This window comes from Periplaneta americana, chromosome 13, assembly GCF_040183065.1.
Source record: "Periplaneta americana isolate PAMFEO1 chromosome 13, P.americana_PAMFEO1_priV1, whole genome shotgun sequence".
NCBI lineage: Eukaryota > Metazoa > Arthropoda > Insecta > Blattodea > Blattidae > Periplaneta > Periplaneta americana.
Window position 1 is genome coordinate 53,571,814 of NC_091129.1, and position 20,500 is coordinate 53,592,313.

At 34.7% G+C, this 20,500-nt stretch overlaps 1 protein-coding gene across 1 annotated transcript in view; it reads left to right on the top strand.

Moving 5' to 3' along the window:
- The window catches only part of LOC138711625 (uncharacterized), a 79,589-nt gene that overhangs the window by 18,085 nt on the left and 41,004 nt on the right, over positions 1-20,500 (top strand). The window contains exons 3-6 of the mRNA XM_069842759.1: positions 583-683; positions 6,078-6,299; positions 9,861-10,124; positions 11,753-11,919. Coding sequence (XP_069698860.1) covers positions 583-683; positions 6,078-6,299; positions 9,861-10,124; positions 11,753-11,919 — 754 coding nt within the window. The remainder of the gene's footprint in view (positions 1-582; positions 684-6,077; positions 6,300-9,860; positions 10,125-11,752; positions 11,920-20,500) is intronic.

Here is a 20,500-nt window from a genome sequence, read left to right on the forward strand (position 1 = left end):
GTGTTCGAAGATGAAGCGCAGATTTGAAATCTTCTGTGACGGCAAGCGACAACAAGTCACCATGTCCGGGAAGTGAAGGCATTTCGGAAGTGCCGAAAATGCTAGTGGAGAGTTGTGCATGCTCATGACCCTTATCTTCCAGACACTCTTATAGGAAATGTGAAATGGGTACAACTCAGGAGCACACACATGTTGCATAATAGAAAATTATATTACATTTTGCATACTCCGAAAATTTGTAAAACATATATTATATCAGCAAATATAAGTAACTATTGCATTTTACTAATCACTCTGCTTATTATATCGAGGGCATGATGCCAGAAGGATGTACCAACAAATTTTGGATTATTGAAAAATGTTCAATGGAACCTACTTATGTTTGAAAACAATCATTTGGGGATTATAATGGACATGAGAAAGAATCAATAAAAGTACCCTGTTATGTAGATAACGATAAGTAAAATCATTTCATATTTATATGGCTCTAATGTAAACTTGTAGGTCTGTTGATACGCCCTTCTATCATGATGATGTCGATATAATTAATCATTTAAAAATAACACATGTTTACTATTGTAGAAAAAAGCATGGAGTTGTGAGGAAAGATCTATTGGACAGCCTCATCGAGCTGAAAAAGAAGACTATGGAGGAAGAAGGAAACTACAAGGACACTGAATTTAGTGAGTTTTTTTTACACAGTTCCGAATTTCAACGTAGTTTATATTTTCGATTATTATTGTGAAATGAATCAAATTATTTCAAATGTTATCATTGGTGCTCTGAGTAAACGAAGGGACCAAAAAGTTAATAGAGATTTTTCGCACCCTCGCACAATGTGCAATTTTCCCAGTCCAGGTGGACAAAAATCAAATTTCGACTTGTTTAATTAGGCATAGGTGACTATGAATTCGTGTTCTGTAACATTTCAAGAATGTTGTGAGTAATGTGAAAAGAGTCAATTATTAGTGATTTATTATGTTGTGAGACATGAAATCTGTTCAGATAGGTGCGTTCTTACTATTGTAACTTCAATAAAATTACAAGTTTGTAAAGTATTTTCCTTCTTACAGTAGGGTTTAAATATTACAATTGAAAAACATATGTTTTTAAAGTTCTCCAAATAGTATAATATGAGTTTTAGTATAGCCGGTCACGTCCGGTTACAACAATTCTTTTACCATTTAATACAGTATAATTTAAAGTGTTGAATCCTTGTTTTAATGTTTGCGCGTTCTTGTGCATTTATCAACAATTAATTTTTTTTTTTTTAGTATTGGGGCATACGGTAACTGTTCCATGTTTCGCTTTACAGGAGAAAAGAATCATGGAATAAGGAAGACTTTAATCACTGTGTGAGTGTTTTAGACCTACAAAATTATTTCATATGATATCGAACATAATTTCAAGAACACATTGGACACATTTTTATCTGACCTTAACAGACGCATAATGAACTAGAACGCAAATCACTAGCTGGACAAAATTAATAACTTGTCTGCACTCTAACGGATTGTTATGAAACTTTTGTACATGCCTTACAGGTGGCACATATGTTTTGTGTACAAACTCTGATTATGTTTGCACAAGAAAAACTACCACTTTATAGCAGGTGCATTTAGACAAAATTAATAACTTCTCTCCTATCTAACAGATCTTTATGAACACATTGTTACGGAAGTTAAAGGTACCATATATTTTTTGTGCACAAACTATATTTACTTTAGAGGGGTACATTTAAACAAAATTAATAACTTATCTATGTAACAGATTTTTATGAAACTTTATACAGACGTTACAAGTGGAATGTACATTTTTTGTCTAAAAAGTCTAATTATATTTTATAAGAGAAACTGCCTCTTTTTTAGTGTTGCAGTTAGACAAAACTAACAACTTATGTCCTATATGAAACTTCGTACAACAATTAGGTCTACGGGTAGCATACAGAGGTAATCAGAATTTCTATTAAAAAACTGATATCCCACCTGTAACTCTTGTGTAAAGTTTCATAAAATCTATTATGTAGGAGAGAAGTTAATTTTCTGTGAATGCATTCCTGTAAAGGGGTACTTCCTCTTATGGAACCGTAAATATAGTTTGTACACAAAAAATATTTTCTACCTATACCTTGCATTCAATCTTTGATAAAAATATGTTAGAAGAGAAGTTACTGTTTTTGTCTAAAACCACCCCCTATGTAAAGGAGTAGTTCCTCTTACACAAACGTAGTCAGAGTTTGTATACAAAGAATATGTGCTACCTATAAGGTCTACAGAAAGTTTCATAACAATCCGTTGGAATGCAGATAAGTTATTAATTTTGTCCAGCTAGGTTTGCGTTATTGCACACGTGCCTCGTCATAATCGGTAACAGCTGGCTAGATCATCGTGCTTACCAGACGTTAGACTGTCGCGCCACAAGTTATTATTATTATTATTATTATTATTATTATTATTATTATTATTATTATTATTGCGCTGTTTATATTCACATTCGCATTCGGCATTAATCTTTGTCCGTTTGGATATACCATTATTTGATGGGAATTTATCTTCCTCTTTACGTTTTCTTTTCCTATACAGTTTCATATATTCTGCGCGACAGTTTCCTGTTGACATGTTTATCTGTGCGTGACGTCACATGCTTGCAGTTTTTAAGGTTACTGCGTCAAGCTCTCAGCATATCAGTTGCGCAAGCCAAACAAACACGGTCATAACTCTTAAACCATTAGATGTTGTCCAAAACGAATTGCATTTACCCGTATTAAAAGGCCACATTCATTAACGTATTTCACTGGAAATATCTTAAGCAATCTATAATTTTATTTTGAAAGCAAAATAAACTCATTTTAGGATAGAACAGTCCTAATTCTTTCATTTATATATAACATGTTCCTATGGTCTGCCATGTAGGGTCACCATAGTTTCTCTATAGAATAAAGTCTCTTCTATACCTATAACAATTTTAACTCTCTTGACTTAATTAGCAGCAAAGTTATTCGCGAAAATCTGGCGTCTCTATTATTAAGTTATTAGTAGGCTTGTAATGTTGAGGACCGATAGGGTGCGTTACGGTGGTTTCAAGTTGACTATCCGTTCACCAGTCAGTACTCTAGCATGCATAAATAGTGTACCTGTTGAATATTCCGTTCGCCAGTCACTACCGTAGCATAAACAGTATACCTCCTGAATAATAATGCCGAAGGTTCAAGGTTCTAGGCACACATTTTTGCAGCAGAATTTGGTGAGTGTTTTGAATGTTTATTTTATTTTATTGGGTTATTTTACGACGCTGTATCAACATCTAGGTTATTTAGCGTCTGAATGATATGAAGATGATAATGCTGGTGAAATGAGTCCGGGGTCCAGCACCGAAAGTTACCCAGCATTTGCTCGTATTGGGTTGAGGGAAAACCCCGGAAAAAACCTCAACCAGGTAACTTGCCCCGGCCGGGATTCGAACCCGGGCCACCTGGTTTCGCGGCCAGACGCGCTGACCGTTACTCCACAGGTGTGGACTTGAAGTGAATGATGGGAAAATTATATATAAATTATGTAATACAAACATGCGAGGTGACAAGCGATATTATATAGAGAGATATTGTAGGGGAAACCCGGGCAAAGCGGATAAGCTAAGAACAAACAATGCCACAAGCTATATTTTGGTGCTCCCGAAATAAAATCTTCTTGACATTGATTGTGACACATGTTGTCCACATATATAAAAAAACAGCAATTCGTTTCTCGTACCTACGGACAGTGATATGATTTGAGAAAGAAAATGTAGTTAATTATTCGCTTTGCCCGGGCACACGGGCAAAGCGAATAATTAACCCGGGCAAAGTGAATATCCCTATAACATTTTCACATTTCTATTTAATATATACTTATTGGTAATAAAATTAAATCAACACATAAACACGATGTTAATGAGTTATATTAGACGATAGGATATGTTATTTACAGTCCATTACAGCACGTTATATTGGTACAAAATACAAATTTGAACAAATCGACGTTTCACTAGTACTGAAGACTTGGATTTCTTCTGCGTTTGCTCCTGCCCATAAGTTACTTCTCTTTCAACGTTTTTAATCGGTATAGATGTAAGAACTTCAGAGCGCTGACATTTTCTTCGTTTACCTCGTATCTTTCGAGCATCCACTTCTGGCACTGGTCTAAATCAAAAGAGCTGGCTTGGATTCTCTTGCTTACGATGTAGAGGGTTTTGGTGTAACCGGAACTGAAAATCTGAGTGTAATTGATGTATTGCATATTCCTTCAATCTCTGAAGATAATGACATCACAGAGGTGGTTGATTCTGAGTGAGCATTAACTGTTTCTTCAGCCGCTGAAGAAATTGGCATCGCAGAATTTATTAAATCTGAGCCAACTGTCGTTTCGCTGATTTTTATCTCAAGTGGGCGATTTGTAAGTTGATCTGGAGCAAAATCTTCATCAACAAACACGTTATGGTTGTATGACCAGATAGCAGAACCAATGATTGGAAGATTTTATTTCTTCAAGTGCTTTCTTCATGGCTTCTTCAGACCATTTGGCTTGTTCCGTCTTCCTCTTGAAAAATTAAACCATATGAAAACACATTACGACATTTTTAAGTAAAAATTAAGATCAGTGTTACAGATTTATAATTTAATTAGTATGACTTAATGCCTCCACTATGTAAAATGATCTAACACGCTTTATTACAATAGACAAATACATACAAAAATACAGCTAACACTTATATAGTCCAATAAAGGTGGCAGGGCAAAACGGATAAGTTATCCACTTTGCCCTATTCACTTTGCCCGCAGACGCCACTTCGCTTTTCATTTAAGGTTATACAAACATAAAGTCAATAATTTTCTTCGTAAGTACGGCACTTTAGAAGTAATCGTATCGCCTATATACTACTATCACATAACAAAAAGTTTCTGCAGTATTGTGTGTTGTACATTTGTTTCTCTTACCTTGAAATATTTTAAGAAAACAGTCAATTTTCTTCAAACACACGCTGACTTCTTCTCTCACTAGCTAGAATGACGACAAGTCAGTTCCAGCAGCAAACTCTGGTTGGGATTCTTCCCCAACATAGCAGAAAGCGCTACCAGTACGCGTTTCTAAGAAATATGCATTATTCTTTTCGGCCGGGTAATTCGTTTTGCCCGGGTCTCCCCTAACACAAGAAAAGAAAGGAGGAAACTCAAACCCACGAATAATTATATGATAATTCTTCTGCAAATAACGAAAGGTACCGTCATTTACCATAACTATGGTCCTGGAACACAACTATGGTCCACTATAGAACCATTCAGATTTTGCCTACCTCGTTAATCTATATTTCTGGTGTACTGTAGTTTGAAGTCTAGTTACTGCAGCTATCTACGAACAGTCTATGTTACTTATACAATGTTCTTTGAACGGTTGTTTCGTGGATCACAGTTGTGTTCCAATACCATAGTTATGGGAAATGACGGTACGTAAAAATACGTATATCTTTGTAATGCTATATAGCGTATATTTACTTTTAGAGCTATTCAGATTTGTGTGCACTTTGTTATTCGCGTAATCGATCGCAGAATCAAGTCAATGTCCTCGTACTAGCTCACGTCCCCAGCCTATGTACCATGCTGCAGTCAAGTTGTGTAATCAGTCCCCGATATTACAAGACTACTTATTAGCATCCAAAGACGGAGTTACGACAGTTTTACGCGAAAATATGTGAATTTCATTCTAGTGACCTTCGAACAATAACGTTAACATTAAAAAATAAAGAAGAAAACTGATGACATAGTATATTACAATATTTTTTATATCCTTCCCTTTATTTAACTTCTATTTCTTCCTCAGATAGTGTGGTAAATACTTGAATTCATCTCGCGAAAGCACCATCTCGTTAACACCAAGTCTCAATATTTCAACCATACTGATAAATGTGCAATTTTACAGAGTCATAGAGTAGCAGATCAAAATACTTTCTCAAAGTGTACTTTTATCACTGCGTATGGAATATTTTGATTCCGCTGGATTGAATTTATTCCTAGTCTCATTCGCATATTTCCTCCGGTGTTTTAGAGCTGGACAATGAAATGTTAGTAGCGCAGGCCTTCCAGATCTTCATCGGAGGCTTCGAGACGTCCAGCTCCATCACGACCTTTGCTTTGTACCAGTTGGCTCTCCACCCGGAGATTCAGAGCCGTCTTAGAGAAGAAATAAAGGAGAATTTAGACAAAAACAATAAGGAAGTGACGTACGACGGCATCAGTGAGATGTCGTACCTCGAAATGGTGATTTCAGGTGAGTTGCTAGTTTTAAATTTTAACGGAAAGGTGTTCTTGGGATCAAAATGAACGCACTTCACTGAACTTACAAATTCTTAAAAACCAAATCGTACTTCGAAGTTTCTTCGAAGGTTTGAGGTCACAGTTACTATGATCTCGTATATCATTTTATTTTGCTGAAAACTACAAGTACAGTACGTGTTATTGGAATTATACAGTAAGTTTTCCAACCAGAATACCAACTGGCAGTAGTACACTCACTGATAAAATTGTATTAACAAAAGTAGACTGAACTCTGAACTCCTGTTCCGCAAAATAATCTCATAAACAGTGAATATATAGGGTGTAACAAGACCTCACCGACAAACTTTGAGGAATAATAAGTCGCAAAGAAAGGGCCATTTGTTTGTAAAGGAACAAAAGTTCGATGATACGTCCTTCATGAGTTATACGTCATTTTTAGAAGCGCATTCCGCATCACGTATATTGCATAAGTGTGCGCCTTAAGTCCTTATCATATCTGTTACACTGCTGTAGTTTGTTACTGATCTATGTAATGCATCTTCAGTCAACAAATCCAACACAACTCTATAATGCTTGACAGATCTGGAGGATGAATGCAGAGAAGGTGTCAAAAATGTAATGAGGTACTGTTACTGTATAGAGCATGTAATTTTAACCATTGCTGTAAATTGTCAAAACATGCACGGAAAATTAAGTTTTATTTCTGTAAAAAAAATACCGGAGATCTGACTTTTCGGATGCTAGTTCCTTAATAAAAAAAATATCCTCTCTCTGTAAACTATCATTCCTCAAAGATTGTCGGTTAGATCCTGTTACACCCTGTATGTCAATTAAATTTCTGCCTACAAACTGAACCTTGGGTAAATGTACAGTACATAGTGTCACTAATATCAAATACTTTATGAATATAAAAATGTTATTTATGAAATACTTTAACAAATGTTTTTCAGTCAAAAATTATGAAAATTCTTACGTGTAAGCGACGCGGGAACTTAAATCTAATGTATTTTACAAAGGAATCTATATTTAATGAGCAGGAATAATGATAATGATTATAGTCTACTCGTATTTTGAATTATTGTAAGAAATGTTGTAGAATTTTGTAAAACGTTTTGGAGGAGGCAATGAAGGAGTATTTGAATGCAAGAAATACAAAATGCAGATAATAAAATAAAAGTTATTTGGAAAATTATTAAAAAGAGGAAGAGACGATTTCCAAGAAATGATTTTTTTTTCTAATTATAACATTTTCATTAGATAGATGGTTAAGTTATAATGCAAATTTCTTTTACAGTTTTTATAGAAAGACAACTGAAAAATTAAATGTCTTAACGTTATTCATTTATTTGTTTATTTATTTGAAAGACACAGGCATTACTGCCATAAAAGCAATTTCTTAACATGTCTTATTATACATGTATAGACATTAATGGAATTTTTGCTCTCAAATTTACTCCCACTGTCGAAACAGAAATTACAATGTGATAAAATATTTAAAAACAAAAGAAAATTGCTCTGGAGATGAAATAATATCAAGTAAAGTTCTGAAAATCTGAAGTAAAATAATTTTATTCTTCATTTTCTTCTGTCATTTATGCAATTTGTTAATTTTTTCCCCAGAAATACTCAAATACTCTATATGGAAATATTTTACAAAAATGGAAAGATCTAGTATACTGCTCCGTCGATGTAGGAGATAGTCAATATTCACCTACTTAGATGTAACACGGGGAACGGCAAGCGGTAGAGCATGAAACAGGAAAACATCGATCATACAGAAATGGTTATTTACGAGTTATTAATTCATTATAAAAGGTGAATATGATACAACGTTAAAGCAAATGAATTTCATTTTCTGGAATATATCCATATATAAGATAATAAATAAATAAATAAATAAATACATAAATAAATAAACAAATAAATAAATAAATAAATAAATAAATAAATAAATAAATAAATAAATAAATAAATAAATAAATAAATAAATAAATAAATAAATAAATAAATAAATAAATAAATAAATAAGTAAATAAGTAAATAAATAAATATATAAATATATATATAAAGAAATAAATAAACACGTAAATAAACAAAGAAGTAAACAAACAATAAACAAAAGAAGCAAGTAAACAAACAAGTAATCAAACAAATAAAAAAAATATTTTGCTCCTAAATTTTTCTCTGCCTGTTATGCATTAAGATCCTCAACTTTAAGCAGCGACGTAATGACCCATTTTAAGTACTGTCACACTTAGCCAGTCTCAGTCTTCAGGGTTAGCGTGGTGTAACCAACAAGGTAGGTGACCTCTCTGGTCTTACCCTGATGATGGAGCCTGTTTGGTTTCAAAACTTTGGGAATGTTAAGTTCCAGGACACGGTATAATACCCAAAAACTTAATTATTAATATTTTCACCAGATGCTTAACCTCGTAGAGATAATGGTTACCAATTTTAATTAATTCGTGCAACTTTGCATAATGTTTTCATGTTTACTTCCATTAATATTGTGTTATTTCCAACGACGTTTATTGCAACTACAAAATGAAATTCTGTTCACAAAATTTTATACATTAAAAAATGAATACTAGTAGCTCATGTAATATAGGCCTACACTTTCTTTAATATCTTAATTGTTCCTGTTGGTACCAACTTGCTCGATGTTGCGATAAGATGATATGCGAGCTATATTAGTACATTATGCAACGAGCCTATAATGGTAGTAATTAAGACGCGAGTATGTTTGTTTATGAAACAAACGCAAGCGAGTTTCATAATTTTCATACGAGCGTCTTAATTACCATTATAGGCAAGTTTCATACGACTTTTTATGCTCGACCATATTTCTAACTTGAAATTATTCATAAGTATTCATGTTATGGTTATCTTAGTGAAGAGCGGAACTGTGAGATGTGCGCAGACGTGAAAGTATTGATTTTTTTTTCCGAGGAACGAATGTCATTGACCTTGATATAATCTAGAGAATAACAGGAACATTAATCTTGATATAACCTGGAAATTGATTTAGAATTGACAAACGAGATGACAAATTGAATTTATTTGAATATTATTTACAATTAACGCTAATTATTATAGTAACAGAACATAATCTTCTGCGACAGTATTGGATTTCTAGCCTCCGTGACGTTTTGCTAATTGTCTTTCAATTGCATATCCGAGAATAATCGATACTTGCTGTTTTGTAATGGTACAATTGTGATTTCTCATTGGCTTAACAACTGAACTATAATGAATAGGTGTACTTTAATGAGGTGCATTAAAGGGCTACTACCAGGTGTATAATTACTACATTTCGGCATGGTCGAGCATAAAAATATTTAAGAAGAGTGTCATTCATTTACGCAATAAACACGATACCATACGCGGATATATAACGAGAGCGGGAAAAAATTAAATTTGATCCCAGTCTTATGATGCAGGCAAAACATTCATTTTTGCTCTTGCATGTTTATCTCATATGACATAAGATCTGATAAGAAACGAGAAATCTACTCTTAATCTAATTAAAGTAAATACATTTTTGTTGTTCCAGAAATTCTAAGGATGCATCCGGTCCTCGGGTTCCTAGATAGGGTGTGTGTCCAAGACTACGAAATTCCGAGCCCCGATGGAAAGGGCAGCATCGTTATCCCGAAGGAAACTGTGATCTACGTACCGCTTCTCGGCTTCCACTATAACCCGAAGTACTTCCCGGACCCGGAAAAATTCGACCCCGAGCGATTCTCGGAAGAGAACAAGCTATCCTACCCGAATTATTCATACTTGCCCTTTGGAGAAGGACCTCGCTTGTGCATTGGTAAGTATCTCAGGATGTGCTAAAACAAGGGTGCTTATAAATTATACGCATTGTGTCAAACTCGTACATGGGTATGCAGTGCAAAATAGTAATTAAATATTAATAGCCTATTTGGCCTAAATGTAAGGTTTAGAAATAGCTTGCTTTCGAGTAGCTTTTCCTTCCGGCTGTTGGGGCTCATGACGTGCTTGACACAGTTCCTCGTGACCATTTAATTCTTATCGGATAGACTGCTCAGTTAAGTAGCGACTTCAAGTAATTAATTTTTCATTGATATGATAAAAGATGTGAGGCATAAGGCTTTCCTTGATTACGGATAAGTTGAAAGATTATCCAAAGACTGACACAACGGAACATTTTACGCTATATTGCTAACAGTTTTTGTTAGAAACTGCATTTCTTCAGGCCACTCTTTCTTCACAATAGATCTATTTACCCGTGTACAGACCCAGAAACAAAATTTGGGCCCCTAATTTTATTAAGTTCCTGATACAAAGCATTGCGCATGTGCAGTAAACAAGGGCAGCTAAATTATGCTATTTGTAGACAGTCTTGCGAAGCTTGTTGCCTACACCAAGTCTCGGCCCATTTTTTAATTCCGTATCTGTAAAAACTCTGAGTTCGGCCTGATATTTTTCAAGTGTGCCTTGTAAGCTCTAAACATTACGTTGAACTTCTGCTGATGCTATATACTGAAACAAATCAATATGGCGAAAAATCATCTCACGTAGTAGAGAGTCAGCTTATAGCTGTTACTGCAGTCAGACTTAAAAAATATTTTCCCAAGTTTTTCAGAAAGTAAATTCAATAAATATATGTATTACTTAAAATACATGTGTATTTGGTAAAAAGTTTCATTTTATTTATGACTTCGAATTGAAACCAATTTCTGTAGTCTATGCCAAGTAAAATAAATGACGTAAAGTATAAAGTTTATGCGAAGCAAATTTCATTACTATCTTTCTATGAACTCTACCCTCGACATACCGCGTTAACGTGTCTTCTAAATAGATGTAGCCCTATTGCTGTCGGTTTGGAACTAAATCAAAAGAGTCTATAAAAATTTAACTTGGGATGTGTGTGTAATAAAAACTGCTGGTGAAACGTGAATGGATGCAGAATTTTCCTGTGGCAGGAGAATTCTTGATAACATCTGCTGCGGAATTTGTCTGTGAAGCCAAGGGTGCGGAATTTATCTGCGATTATTTACCTGCAAAAGTTACCAGGCTCATTCACAACCTTCACCACTATTACAAAAGTTGTTGTGTTAAGGGTTTCCTTCTCCTAGATGAATTGTCTTCACCACAACTTATACTTTAAAGTAGCAAGAAGACAAGAAAGACCAGACAGGGGTAATCTAATTGTTTATTAATTATTATCCATAAAATGAAATAAATGGACTACGTCGCACTCTCACGGCGATGTTCACACAGCTCTAATGATCTATGACAGATGTTACTATTTTCCTTTCGCGTGAGATAGGCATACTCATGAACTCTCATTTAGGCCTACAGACCTATCAAAATCAAATGAAGTTTCTAATATTCTATTCAAATAATAATAAAAATAATAATAATAATAATAATAATAATAATAATAATAATAATAATAATAATATTTTGTTACAGGAAAGCGGTTCGGACTGATGCAGGTGAAAATTGCTCTAGTGCACATCCTCTCAAATTTCGAAGTGACACCAAACAAGGACACACCTAAAGTGATGAAATATAATCCTAAATCCTTTCTACTGCAAGCGCTGAAGGAAATCAGTCTTAACTTCAAGAAAATAGCACATTAGAATCCAAAAAATTTGTACATCACTTTAAATCGAAACTTGAAGTGTTTCGATAAATTCGTTTCAAAAGTAATATATTCTGAAGAAGTTACGTTCATTTGAAAGTGAATACCGTCTTGATCGTGTGACGTTAAAGCTTTATAAGCTGTGATATATCCACCTCGATGATTTCAGATTATCGCATGTGGGTGTGTACTGTAGTTTGACACGTACTTACGTAACTATCAATATTAGGTCCCTCTGTTGTTACTGTATATTGTACATATTTTACAAGTGGAATACATGGTGACATGTACAGAGGGTCGTACTGAAAATCATGAGCAACCCATTACTATAATTCTAATTTCAAAAATGTAACAAAAACAACATATGATCATAATCTACAGACTTTACACTAGGTATTGACATAGGCTATTGTGACGTCATTAGCTTCTAACACGTGATCACAGACAATGTTTGCAAAATGGTCGACAGCGATGATTCGTTTCGACACCGTGCTGTCATTGAATTCCTTATTAAAGAGTAAAAATCTTCTGCTGAAATTCACCTCAAGCTTCAGCATGCATACGGAGATGTATACTTGGACGCCAGCAGTGTTAGGAGATGAGAACAATAGACATGAACAAGAGTATCCAAGATGAGCCTCGTAGCGGTCGCCCTCGAACTGTCTTCACGGAACGCAACATAGATAGAGTTGATCAGTTCTGGGATGCATTCTGGTTGAATTTCTTGAACCTGAAGAGACCATAAATGCTGTCCACTATATTCAGACACTTCTGAAGCTCCGTCGTGCATTGCGCGAAAAGGACCTGAAAAGAAGACAATCCTGCAACACGATAACGCGCGGCCTCACATTGTTCGTGTTACCATGGAGAAAATCAGGACATTTTGGTGGGAAACTCTTCCGCATCCTTCCTACAGTCCCGACTTGGCAACCTCTTTTCGTTTTTCTAAAGGAACAGCTGCGAGACTAATGCTACGTCAATGTCTTCAAGAAACTGGAACGGACTTCTACCGCAAGGAAATTTTCGAACTTACAGAAGGTGCGAAAAATGTATGCAAAGAAATGGAGGCTATGTTGAAATGTGACAGAAAAAACTGTAGATTAAGGCGATGCACCTGGTTTGTCTAAAAAATAATAATGGGTTGCTCATGACTTTCAGTACGGCCCTCGTATAATTGAAAACGGTTTTTCTTTGAGCTATCTTGACTATTTTAAATATATCTCAAACAAATTTAAAAAGTTGATGTAATTATTTAACATCCCCCTGAACTATAGGCAATTCGAAAAAACTGAGGAAAAAAAAGTATAGCTATAATGAAGAGGGAACCATACAGGTATATCTATAAGAAAACTAAAGTACTTACATAGAATCTCCTCGTACTTTTTTCACCACAAGGCTCACAAAGTCACCTGAGATTTAAATACCTGCCATTCTTTCCTTCTATTAAGATATGATGGCAGAATGGGTTATGATTAAACAAATTTATACGTTCGCAAACTGCTGTAATGAAAGCTGTAATAAAATTCAATTATTGTGATACTGGTATTGATTGATTGATATTTACAATATTGCTTCCCAAATGCATAAGACACTAACATATACAGAATATAAAGATATTATGTTCTATAACGATACATTTTAACATATTTCTTAATTGTACCTCATTTATCTAAGAAATGTATGCGATATAGAAACACTAACAAACTATGTACAAGGTGTCTGATTTGAGCCGTTTCTTTTTGTTTAGGCAGTCCAAATATCAGTCCAGACATGTCGGAGGTATTTAATGATTTCGCAGGCGCAATCAGGGATGATTACAACGTCGACACGTCAATATTACGAAATGTTGTTTTCGTATGATAATTTTATTTTAATCATGTGGAGTCAATCTATTATGTTATTTATTTATTTTATTTCGGCTTTCCAACGTTTCTTATAGTCGCGTTTTTCATTGGATAGTGTTTTATCGGTCATTTCCTCATCTCATATTATTTCTTAATACTTAAGTTATCTCCAATCCCACAAATAAATTTGTTTTGTTTCATTCGGAATAAATAACGGACTTAATAAGAAAGTACCTGTATTGAACAGACAGCGTAGGCTTTCAATACAATTGATTCATTTATTCAAAGATATTTTCTTCTAGCTACACTACCTTGAGAATGTCACAACATGGATAGACGATGAAAAACGTTGGGTTCAGACTATGACATAACAAACAGTCTACGACATACGAGATCAATGACAACAGAATGGAGCTGGACTATGTGGACTTATAAGCTACTGCTTGCTGGAATCTCTTACATTCAATTATTCTGTCGCTATCATTTACTTTTGCTATCACGATTGCCGGAGACAAGATTTAAGCTTTCATAGCTATTGCTGTGGAACATTCTGCTTCATGAGATGTTTAATCGATTACATATTTTCGTTTTTAAAGTAGTACTTATTATCTAGTACTTACAAGAACATTCTAGAATCGTCTTCTATCGGAGTTCAACATAAAAAAAGGAACCGGGGATCGAACCCTCACAAGCACACAGGTAGTCGAAATATTCATAGAACTCATTTCTCTAGCTCAGAGTCATTAACTACCTTGAGAGATCCGGTTGTAAGAAATTAATGTTTCTTTACTCAAACGCATCGTATGAATCAATATGTATTTACCAGTTAACCCGTTTATATTTGTTTATTATTTTAACAGTTTCGAATCGTTATTAAAACTAAAAAACAAGCGCTGCGAGTTAGAGAATTTCAACAACAAAAAGCGTCTACCCCTAGTCGTGTTGTGCGGGATGCCTAAAACAATTTATGAACGACTTGAATCAGGCACCCTGTACAAACCCACCAAATACTAGGACCTTCATCTGCTCTCTTAGATGTACTTTCACTCATATACAGTATGAAAACGATTTTATAAGTAAGTTTTCTACAATATTTCCTTTTTATTTGTATTTTTGTAAGATTTTTTCTCGAGAATATTGATGAAATTTATCATATAATCTAATAGCTCGTTTCCCAATAATGAATTGTAACAGTTTTATCTTCAAATAAAGTTGCCTGGTTAAATTGCGTGAAACGGATACTGTTTCAGTAAATTTAACATCCTACAAACATGTTCATCAGGAGACCGAATGACTTTGCTTATTGTTAGATGGAACAAGAATTCATTTAGTGAATATGAAAGACAAACCTACTGCCTTGGTTTCGATTAGATTTTTTTACTCTAGTAGATTATTTAACGCGCCACCAACTACTAGGTTATTTATAGATGGAATTGGCGGTAGCGAAATGGTATTTGATGAAATGAAGTCATGTGATTACCTGAAATTGTCCTAACCGTTGCGGAAAATCTCGAAAGAAAACCCAACTAAGTAATCGAATTCACACCCGAGACCAGCTGAAGGGTTCAGAGCCTTAGAGGGCCAAGTGCCATTTATTAAAAACGGAGAAAGCAAGGGTTAAATTTAAGTGAATGCCATAGATTAATGAAGATTGACATATCATTTAGTTTTAATGTGTATACTTTATATTACTTGCTAAATATTTTCATTGAATTATGGTAATAACTTCATTTTAACCCTTGTTTTCTACGGTTTTAGTAAATGGCGCTTGGCCCACTATGGTTCTGAACTCTTCTGTTCTAGATGACTTTCATTAGTGCAGTACGGTCGCGTCACGCTTGATCCGAAGAACGCGGAAAGATCCCAACAGCTGATTGTTCATGTTTCTAGGCTGCGCGGGCCTGTATGTTACCGGTTGTTGCCACAGGTTAGTACAGTCTGAGATGTTAATGTTACAAGACGTATGTGCTTGTGTATTTTTTAAAAAATATGTTTGAAGTGTGTGTGCTGTGCATTAAATTAGTTGTTTAGATAATTGGAATGCCGACTGAAAAGTTTACTCTACAACAGCGAATATTTATGTACGAAACTTACGTCAAAACAGATTCATGCCGACAAGTGTGTAGGCAGTTTGTAGAGAAATTTCCGGTATTCGACCTCCAAATAGAGATACAGTTCGAAAGCTTGTCATTAGATTAAGAGAAACGGGATCGCTTAACTCTAAAATTCGTAAGCCAAACCGAAGGGTTCCAACAGAAGCAAAACTTGATGACTTTTTAGAATAGCCGTCGAAAGCTTGGAAGCTAATCTCCAACTCACCTGGCTGAGAACCCGAGAAGAGTTATTCTACATCAAACGCCGGGAAAGCTTCAAGTCATACAATGATGTCTTATTTTTTTTTAATTATGGTTTATTTAACAACACTCGCAACTGCAGAGTTTATATCAGCGTCGCCGGTGTGCCGAAATTTTGTCCCGCAGGAGTTCTTTTAGTCTACATGCCAGTAAATCTACTCTCACATAAGCCTGTCGCATTTAATCACACTTAAATGCCATTGACCTCGGTCAGGAACAAATCCGCAACCTCGAGTATAGAATGCCAGCGCTATACCAACTACGCTACCGAGGGCGACTTGATATTGATGCATCACTTGAACGTTCTCTTAATAAATATTTACGTTGTGTTGCACAAGAAGTAGGCGTATCAAAAACTTCAGACCATACGGCTACTGAACTTTTAAAATTGAAACCATACAGAGTTACTGTAGTGCAAGAATTTATTACAAGAATTATGGCCGCATGACAACGAAAATTATGACTGTGTGCATGCCATTAATTAACTAAAGATATATGAGTGCAATAACCTACGCCGGAGATTACGGATCTAAAATGCCGCATTTTACTTCGCGCTCTACAGGCTTGCTCCCGCCTGTGTTCTTAGGATCAAGCGTGACGCGACCGCACTATGTACATGAATATCTACTTTCGGCTTTACTACCATTATCATAGTAGTATATTTGATGAGTGAGATTGAGTGTTATGTAACATTTACCGCTTTGCTTCGCGCCAGAAATTCGTACTTTCGATTTTGTTTTTGATCCCCAGATCGATTATTTTCGGCGATGACAATTATTAGACTCCTTCAATGATGATAGTACATGGTAATTTTTTTGTCTATTTGAATGGTTCTTAACTTGTCATAATTGGCCCCGACTCTACGAGCGTGCTTGTGCCGAGAAGCGTAGACCACGTGATCCATTTTTCACTCGTAATGCAGAATATTAATTATAATTGAAAATATTTTAAATGTCACAGGGGAACCGGAGCATACGGAGAAAACCCCTGTTTTGCCTTGACAACGGGCTTACCCAGCACAATTTACAAATTCAAAGTGGATCAAACAGGATTTGAACTCGAGTCCCCTAGCGTCTAAGTCAGTGTTCTAGCACTCCTGATCATATATAACGGATTGATCAGCCTAATGGACTTCCAAGACAACCACTTTTCTCAGTTCCACTATACTGCCATCTAGTGACTGCAAAAGAAATCACATTGTAACCCTTATGGAATTACATGAAGCAACTGTACTTCCATCTAGCGGTTGTTACGAAAAATACCTTAAGACAGTGACTAGTCTGATATGAATGCGATCAGGGCTAGCACTGAGCACGACAGTTTTACCAATGTTATTACCCTTTGGTCGCCCGAATGATTATATAAGATAAATAACAGAGGCTAAATAGATGTCCAATGACAAATAATAACAATGTATTTGTATAGAAGAGATATCTCACTACCAAAATTAATCATTGATTCCCGGTCCGATAGCGATTGTGAGCCGAAATATTTATATAATAAGAGTTTCAAAGTACATATTCAAAGGTTACGCATATAACTTATCTTTTACAAAGGATTACTTTAATTACTTGTCATACATTTAAATGAAGTTTCTTGTTATACGGACGACAGTTTCGCCGTAACGGGAGCTTCAGGTCCTATCTAAGGGTTTCATTATGGTCACTAATTTAATAATACAGGAATTCGGTCAAATATGAGCATATTAAGAGATATTGATGAAATAGTGCATATAATATGTTTATTAGAACACAACCAATATACAAAATTAAAGCCCATTGTTTTGTCTTTTATTCCCTACATTTACAAAAGAAATGTTTTATCACTTTTTTGTATCAATTAAATTTCTTTAACAGTTACATGTTGCTCATAATAGCCCGTATTCAGGATAATATGATCAGGTTGGTTTATTTATTTATTTATTTATTTATTTATTTATTTATTTATTTATTTATTCTGGTGTAGTTAAGGCCATCAGGCCTTCTCTTCCATAACACCAGGAATACAAATACAATAATATAAATAAACAGAAAAAAATACACTATATACAAAGTAAAGCTACACAAGAAATAAAGAGAGAGAGAGAGAAAAAAACACTATAAACATAGTAAAGCCACACAAAAATATACACACATTGCAGTCACACAAACTTTAAATGAGTGATTAAGTATCATAATTAATTCCATCCTAACTAATTAACTAACATAAACAAGAAACTTGCAATTTTAATCTAGATTAAAAAGAAAAAAAAAACACAAATCAATACTATTAGCAATACCTAAAAAACATTAACTAAGACAAAATTTTCCAATTTAATTTTGAATCGTGATAAAGTCCGGCAGTCCCTGACATCATTAGGTAACGAATTTCAGACGCGAGATATTTCTACAGTATAGGAAGATGAGTATAAAGACGTTCTTGGTTAGTATATATATATATATATATATATATATATATATATGCTCATATATATATATATATATATATATATATATATATATATGAGCAGGATTACTTTGCATGTTAAACAACGAGAAAAACATCAACATCACAAATTAACGTAATGTAAGCAATTCTAACAGTGGTTATCATTCTGAAATAGGGCACATAAGTATTTCAAATAATGACACATACTTGAAAAAGTTCCAGAACCCTATTTCTTTATTTATTCTGAAACGGATTTTCAAGTTTTCTACTAAACTGAATCCTAGAGCCCTTAGCTGTATTTTATGAAGGGAAAGTCCACGTTTGGATAGACTTTTTATGTTCAATAATAATTTGTTCAGCTCTTTCCCCTATTTCCGGCTTATGACCAAGATTTTTGTGTGTGAAGTCCTGATCGCCATCATTATTAGGAGATAAATATCTTTGAAAAGTTTGAGGTGGAACATTATACACAATAGCTGTTTGGTTTTCAGAATATCTCTCTGTTCTCACAGCTGCAACAAGTCTTTTCATGAATTGTATCGACCACTTCTAATGACGAATAGGGGTTTTTATTTCTGTACAGTTCATTTGAAATTTGTAAAGTAATTCATATTATCTCAGTTACATAAATGTTAATTCTATGCTTTAATCAATATAATATGATACTAGAACTGTGTCAAGTTAGGTTAAAAGCTGATAAGGAAGTGTTGCTCATATTAGCCATGTTGAAAAACAGTTGGCCATATTTTCCTTATTGTCTCTGCTCATATTACACTTTCAGCTAACTTTTTTCTACCTAGAGAGCAGCACACAAGCAACTTTGTATAACATCAAACGTCATACACTGCAGCAATGAGTAGAAACAGCATTTTTTAAATATTAGACAATAATTTATTTCACGCTCTGTCTAATGTTATATTTTTGCGCTTGAATAACATTGAAGTTTACTATTGGCTCAAAATTTCATACAATAATTAAACAGACTTACTTTTGAAACACAAATTTTTCGCCCCACCTTAACAATTTTCCCATTTTTGATAGTATTCTAGACACTCATTATAAAATGTGTCCGCCATAGATAGGAATTCATCCTTTTTAATGTCACCAGACCTTTCTCTTCTGAATCTAACGAGCAATTTTTCACTTTAGTAGTAAGGAATTTCTCGTCTTGCTTTCCTTTGTCTTTCCTCGTTAATGAGGAAATGTGTACTGAAACTTGTGGCTGTCATGTCACCCTGTTCAATAACAATAAATTAGTACTGTTTCTTCAATCATATGTACTTGATCACTTACAAACATTAAATACAGTTCGAAACAAGGATAACTGACATTTTTGTCATGAACATTGGTGCCTTTTCCTATGAAAAAATAGGTCCGCAATCCAGCAAAAATATCTAAAATTCTTCTCAAAGCTGGTCCTAGTGACAAAACGAGAATTACCGTGTCTTAAAAGTCTAGCAGCATATTCAATACCAGCAAATTCACTAATCTCTTGTAGCTCCCTCACACGAACAGTGTAAATGTAAAAGTAGTTGCACATATTAACAATGAAGATCTCCACATTATACGGTAAACAATCTATCGCGGTTTGTAAACAACTGTGCACAATATGTGCGCTACAACTAATACCATTATATCTGTAGGCTATTCAGTTCTGATTGAAGTCTATGCTACACATTTTTGTCACATCTACAAGGTGCGGCAGTGAATCGGGCGATTTTGCAACAGCGCTTATTTTGCTTTGACTTGAGTTGGGGGAATGAGGGTGACGCCATCTAGTAAAGCACTTCAAAGCATTTCAGTTACAATGGAGTTGTGGTCAGGAGCGCAACATGCTTATGCTGTAAAAGCATTTACAAAAACGGCGACAGTTACGTGATCGCTCAGTGTCAATTTCGGAGATTCATCGCGATCATGCTGTTCCATCATCTCATGCCATCAAGACCTGGGT